At 30.9% G+C, this 7,203-nt stretch overlaps 1 protein-coding gene across 1 annotated transcript; it reads left to right on the top strand.

The window, feature by feature from the left end:
• The first annotated feature begins 3,645 nt into the window (after positions 1-3,645).
• Positions 3,646-6,741, top strand: LOC149479561 (uncharacterized). Its single transcript, XM_089708216.1, has 4 exons — positions 3,646-4,281; positions 4,545-4,622; positions 5,083-5,227; positions 5,525-6,741. The coding sequence occupies exons 1-4, from the start codon at positions 3,664-3,666 to the stop codon at positions 5,707-5,709; spliced, it is 1,026 nt and encodes a 341-aa protein (XP_089564342.1). The 5' UTR covers positions 3,646-3,663; the 3' UTR covers positions 5,710-6,741.
• The last annotated feature ends 462 nt before the right edge of the window (positions 6,742-7,203 follow it).

Raw genomic sequence — 7,203 nt, 5'->3', positions numbered from 1 at the left:
GTAGTAAATTCACATACAAAGCCCGTATTAGATCATCGACGTATGATGTATACCATCTTGGAAGGATACCTACAACAATTTCGATAAGAGCAGTGACAGATCAAAACATTTGCTGCAGCCTGTATAGATCTGTTTGCATGTATCTATCATGAATTAAAACTAGCAAGTTTGTTTTTAAAGCATAGAGTAAACGTATAAGCGAACCTCTCCATAGTTTATAAAAATAATAGCTTTCCGCTCACGGCTTCGCCCGCGTTTTTAAATAATGAACTCAATTAACACGACAACAATATAATCTATCGATATCGATCTTTGGGATGCAAGTAGGTGTAACAATCCCGATAAAATTAAAAATGTATAAATTAGCCTTACTTTGTTGCCCATATCTTTCACATGTGTTCAACTATTTGTGTTATCCACTTTGTTTTATTTATTAAATCTTCCACTCAACTTAATGAGATCGGCGAAGTGATACAACAAATAATCCTTATTGGAATTACCTTTCACTTTAGTACTGAGTTGCTTGTCAGCATAACAAGATGGATTCTACTATAAACAAACGTACAAGAAACTCAAATATACTTTTTAACCTTCTTATGGTTTTAAGATTATTCACGGGCCATTACTACGAGAGTGAAGGGTCGAAATTATATAAACTGTTCAAAATTGTATATTGCTTGTTATTTTTAAGTGTAATTGGTACGCGTTGTGTCCTTGGTTTAATGAAAGATTTTTTAAATATTAAATTATTTCTAACAATAGAATTCTTTTGCGGTATCTTTAAATCTATGTTCTTTGAGAAGTCTGTTCTCAAATTCATAACATCCATCCACTGGATAGACTATCTTCTAGGTTGCAAAACTATACTTGTATCGAAAAGATCAATGCTTACATTAACATTATTCATATTTGATATAGCTATTTCTCTTATATTCTTCGGGTTTGATAATAATTTTACTATCAAAGATCTATTGTACGGATCTGCTATAGGGTTATCACTGCTTTTGAGTTATCTACCACATCTAATTTTACTGGACATTATATATATCCGTATGTCGTCACTAAGAAGATTATTTGAACGTAAATTTATTAAATTCAACGTGATCGGTAACGACCAAGTTAAATTTAAAATAATGAATATTAGAACTTGTCTGTTGATATATAAGACGATCATAAACAATTTTTCTGAAGCTAGTAATGGGATACAACTGGGGGTAAATACATTCATTGATTTGTTAATTTCAAATATTTTTCATAATTTTTATAAAACCATTTTTTTTTCAGTTGATGATTATTATACTAACATGTTATCCTCAGATGTTGTTACTTATGTATCAAATGATATTTGTAATTTCAAAGAATGTAAGTATAATCTATTTGTTTATTTATGAAAACTTCACAGCTAACAATATGATTGACAACTAATTAAGTAAAACTGTTTAAACGTTTAATAATTGAAAAATGGGCTAATTTAAACTTCAGATACCAGGTTTATGTACCTTCAATGAACTAAGTCATAGCCCTTTTCTAGTATCATTAATTGATTATTATTAATGATCGAAACCTTTTCCTTGTTTACACGTTGTATTTTTATTTCGTTTCCGAAAAATTTTATTCATAAAACGTCTTTTGTCACTCATTCATACATTGCATTTGGACAAATTTTCAATTCCGAAAATGACACACTCTGTTTTTAATTTCAGAAATACGTTGAAGCGATGCCAACATTGTTTAAAATGGCTCAAACTCTTACATTACTTTTTGCACCTTGCATTCTTTCTGAATTGATAAGTAGTGAATATAAGCAAATCTTAAAATCTCTGTGGAGGCAAATATTGTTGTGTACAGGTGAGTGTAACTCCCTTGTTGTAGAAATTAACGCCAATTAAGTAAATCTGCTATAAATTTATAAAGAATAGAAAAAATTCGATCACGAGGTGGGACTCGAACCCGCATCCTTTCGCGCCATTCCGGGGCGGAAGGTCAGGCTTATTCAGCCAGCCAGTTCAGCCATAGCAGCAGCAGCAGGAAGTTCAGCCATATTTCAACAAAAAAAAAGGTCATGTTCCATCGTTACAATATTGTATTCACTGAAAATTTTAGAATGTTTTACTTTCTTTCACTGAAGGTTTTATGGCATTTGAATGCCATAAAACCAAACATATAAATTTCAACAAAGTAAATCTGCTGTTATGTATAAACTTACAACACTTAAGCGTATCTCTATTAAGCTTTAAATAATCAAGAAATAACTCGCAGAGTCTTTAATTGTAATTTACTTATATAAACTTGTTGTTAACTAACTGCCCTTCACCTATAAATTGTATTATAGGTGACTAAAAACTGAATACAATATTCAGTCTAAATATTTATAGAGAGTTTACTCAGCAAACAGCATTGAAACGCATCCTGTAATAATATATTATTAATAGTTCAAGAAAATACTTACGAACATTATCGGTGCTACAACCGCAATGCTTCAGCATAATAATATTTCATGAAACAATAATTTCAATTAAATGTAATCTATTTTTTTAATTTTCAGACGAAACACTACTACGGGAGACCCGGCAAGCGTACATGTATATGAAACTGCGACCGTTCGAGATCACAATTTGGCGAGCGATTCGGCTCAACCTCTCCATGCCCATTAGTTACATTAGTGTTTGCGTTAGCCATTTGATTGTCATAGTACAGTTCACCAATGTTCATAAAACTCTTAATCAATAACTCAAATTTATCTACACAATTTTAAATTCATCTTAAACCTAAAGATGTCTAATGAGATCGTCAAATACTTATTTGTATCTTCACTTGTACTTCAGAACTATAAAGATATAGGTTATTCAAGTAATTAATGAATTAAAACTAGGTCACATCAGCTTTCATAATTCATTGCTTATGCTATTTGCCTATATGTTGAGCTTATTAAATAATTATAGTCCGGTCAAATAAGACATTTGAAACCACAATAATTCCCAGAAAGTTGGCTTTCCGGGAATTATTTTGGTGGAGAAATGAAGTGTATTCCATAATAAATTAAGTTATAAAAGATCCCAATCGATCCTTTGTGTGCAACAAAGTTATTCGGGGTCAAAGATTAAATTTGAGATTTTTGTAAACTTTTTACGAAAATGATGGGGACGAAGAAAATTTTTTAATGTATGGCACACTTATCATATTATATTTATAAAATAAAGGAGTACAAAATAAATAAATTGAAGCAATAATAAAACATACATACAGACTAGAGTATACACTAAAGTACCGCTACATTATTATGAACCATTTATTCATTATTAATAGTTTGAAAAATAATTCGCAATATCAATAATCATCGATCTTTAGACGCAATGCATTCGATACGCATGTCATTTCCATGAAATACCAAACCATTTTAGATATAGATTAAATAATTACGACACTTCGATAAAAGAAATTAAAACATCAAATACTAACATTTATTTGTTCATCACTACTTTACTTATCTTCCACTCAACTTAATGAGATACGCGAAGACAAACATAACATTATATTAATTATTTTAATCACAATCTAAATTGTCTCTAACTTTAGTAGAAAGTGGTCGTGAGCAAAATGCATAGTTTCATTACAAATACTTTGAACGAAGAAATAAAAGATTCAAATATACTTTTTACCATTATGATGTTCTTTAGATTACTAACGGGACATTACTATGAGTGTGAAACTTCGAAATTGTATAAAATGTTAAAAATATCATATTGTATTGGATATTCCTGTGTGATTGCACTTGCCTTTATTATATATTGGATGGCAACTCCTTTAGACGGTCGATTGTTTCTAACAGTGGAGTTATTTTGCGGAACAATAACATCTATGTTTTTTGAGACGTCTATTCTCAAATTCATTACATCTATTCACAAAATAGATTATCTCCTAGGTTGTGAAACTGTAATTGTATCTAATCGTATGGTGTTCATAACGTTATTGTTCATATTTTATACCGCTTTTGCCATATTACTCCTCCACATTAATAATTACCCGAGTATTATTGTATTATGCTCAACACCAGTATCGTTAACACTGGTTTTTAGTTACTTACCACATATTATTTTACTGGACCTTATTTATATCCGTATGAAGTCACTGAGATTGTTATTTGAACGTAAATTTATTAAATTCAACGTGATTGGCAACGAGCAAGTTAAAATAAAAATTAAGAATACCAAAAACTGTTTGTTGATTTATAAGACGATATTAAATAATTTTTGTAAAGCCAGCAAGGAGATACAACTTGGGGTAAATATGTATATACATTTTTTATAATTAACTAGCTGTGTCCCGCGGTTTCACCCGCATGGTTCCGCTCCTGCTGGTCTTAGCGTAATGCTATATTATATCCTATAGCCTTCCTCGATAAATGGGCTATCTAACACCGAAAGAATTTTTTAAATCGGACCAGTAGTTCCCGAGATTAGCGCGTTAAAACAAACAAACTCTTCAGCTTTATAATATTAGTATTTTACAAAACTTCTATTTAACTAAATTTACATTTTTTTCAGTTGATGGTAATCTTACTGACGTGTTATCCTCAGATGATCTATTTCGTGTATGAGACAATGAAGCTGTGTTTTAAGCATGTGAGTATCATTAAAATGTTCTTACTGAAGATAGAAAAAATATATATCTTCTAAAAGGGACCAAATATTTTTTGGTTTGATAGCTTACTATTTTAAAATAAATAAGTGTAAAGCCGCGTATAAATTAAGCGCGGCAAACCATCGAACATAGGCTGGCGCGCTAAATTTATATTTTCTGAAGAATATAAGTATCATAATTTGCAGAATAAGTATCAAATAGTAAAAATAATATTTCTCTATAATATGTTTAGAGATTCGCATACTTTGAGTTAAATTCAAAAGCAAATTTTATCAAAATAACCATTGTAATAAAGGAAATACACGTTTATATTAAGCCATAAAAACATTACTTGTGTTCATACCTTTATCATTTTTTTTTTTTGCATTTGCATGCATATGTATGTATACAATTATAATCATATAATCTATAGTTTTTTTTAAATATTGATTTCATTTTCAGGACTACTTAAAAGCAATACAGCGCTGTATCAAAATAATTCAAACTCTAACATTACTGTTTATACCAGCGATTATTTCTGAATTGATAAATAACGAATATGAGCAAATCCTAAAATCTCTGTGGAAACAAATATTGTCTTGCACAGGTGAGTATAACCCGCTTGAAAGTGATGGAGATAACCTCATTTGAAATGTAGCTACATATAAATAATTATTATTTTGTGTATAATTAGTTGAATGAAATTTTTAAAGAAAAAGAAAATTGAGATCGTTCTGCAAACTAGGGTTAAATGCACCCAAACCTCACAATAGTCGAAGAAAATAAACTTTCATATACGAATTCGAAATAATTGTTAAGTTCTAAAGTTATAAATAAAAATAACTAAGAAATTAAAATTAAAAATACTTAAATTCTCATTTACTCATCTTTTCTTTTTTTACAGACGAAACATTGCTACGGGAGACACAACAAGCGTACCTGTATATGAAGCTTCGGCCGTTCAAGATCACAATTTGGCGAGCGATTCGGCTCAACCTCTCCATGCCCATTAGTTACATTAGCGTTTGCATTAGCCATTTAATTGTTGTCATACAATTTACCCATGCTCATAAGATTCTTAATCAATAACAATATTTGGTGTTGTGACAATTGCACTTAAATGGTACCTACTCATCAAACTTAACCTAATAATTAAATGATAATATAACGTGGTATGATAGATGTATTTTCTTCTAGGTTATCTCAATTATTATTTTCTCTCACATTCAAACTTATATTTACATGTCCAATTTTGTTCGTAATTCTATGGAAACATAATTACAGTAATATCCCGGACCTCCTTTCAGAAATTGTTTACTTACTGTATTTTCTTCAAAAGCACGTTAGGTCATCGGTACATTTACAACCTCAAGAATATTCGAAATACCACACATTACCTTAAAAAACCCGCTTTAAAACAAACATTACAAAACAATACTGTGAACATTATTTTGTGTAGTACACACATACCATTTCCCACACATTATTTAACACTCACTCGTGGCTTCACTCCCGCGGATACAGAATAAAAAGCAGCATATAAGTATGCTGCTAAATTTCACCCAGATTCAACCATATTTTCGTTAAAGCTTAATAAATATTCGTTCGTCACAAGACCCGTGAACAAAAGCAGGCCCATATAACCAGCGTTTACTTCAGATCTAATATCCATGTTAATAGCGTAGCCATTACGTATCCCATCTAAGATTAGCTATAAAGAGGTGTATTAATCACCTGCACTCCTCAATAGTGCTGAAGAGCCGAGACTAACTTTATTTTAGTCCACTCGACCCTCCAAATCCCTATTTAATGACCAGAATTTAGGTGTGTGTTCTTGTTTATGATAGCGTAGTAGGTATCTTCATGCTCGGTTGAATGGCTTACAGTTTTAAGCAGAAGACTCTAAAGTTATTTTTCAAAAGTTTCGTTGTATTTAAAGACTTTTTTCAGTTTCATTTCTGTATACTTTATGAAATACGACACGTATTTAAAACTAGCTGTTGCCCGCATCTTTGTCCTATCTATCATAATGGCTGTACCTATCATAATGGTTAAATAGAACACTATTTACTGTCGAATTGTCCCATAATATTTTTATAACAGAATTTCAGTTTTACTTTGCTCGTGCTTTCGTTTTGTCAGTGCTTTACACCGTAATCGATCTTGAAACTACATTCTAAATAAAACGTCACAAAAATTCCAGATACGAAACACTTTATGATGAACATCCTTTACATGAATACTTTACGTAACAATTTCTTCTCGTATCAAATGCCCTGACATTACCGTAACTGCATCACACACTGTATAATTTTCACATACGTCTGTCTGTCCGCGATATACTATATTTACATTCGTCCCTTTGTTTGACGCGTAATTACTGTGTTCCGGTCCATTCCTACTGATATATTGGACGGGATTTGTCAATGCTTTCACATACGTTAGATTAGCATTCTGTACACGGTATTTATAGTTGTATTGCGCAAATATTAAGGACATTTTAAGGATTAAGATGTTATAGATTTAAGACGTTATTTATTTATGTGCATCCCGATTTTTATAAAGTAATAAGTTTTATGATCG

The sequence above is a fragment of the Colias philodice genome, chromosome 20, assembly GCF_061535455.1.
Source record: "Colias philodice isolate Cphi_HAF_F1 chromosome 20, ilColPhil1 Martin Lab GWU primary, whole genome shotgun sequence".
NCBI lineage: Eukaryota > Metazoa > Arthropoda > Insecta > Lepidoptera > Pieridae > Colias > Colias philodice.
The sequence above is the reverse complement of the archived record's forward strand: the minus strand, read 5'-3'. Positions and strand labels throughout refer to the sequence as shown.

Bases quoted from the DNA above. Each gene is read 5' to 3' on its own strand.
- LOC149479561 (XM_089708216.1), top strand. From the start codon at position 3,664: ATGATGTTCTTTAGATTACTAACGGGACATTACTATGAGTGTGAAACT. The intron at 4,282-4,544 runs GTAAATATGTAT...CATTTTTTTCAG, and splicing joins GCAAGGAGATACAACTTGGG to TTGATGGTAATCTTACTGAC. The intron at 4,623-5,082 runs GTGAGTATCATT...TTTCATTTTCAG, and splicing joins TGAAGCTGTGTTTTAAGCAT to GACTACTTAAAAGCAATACA.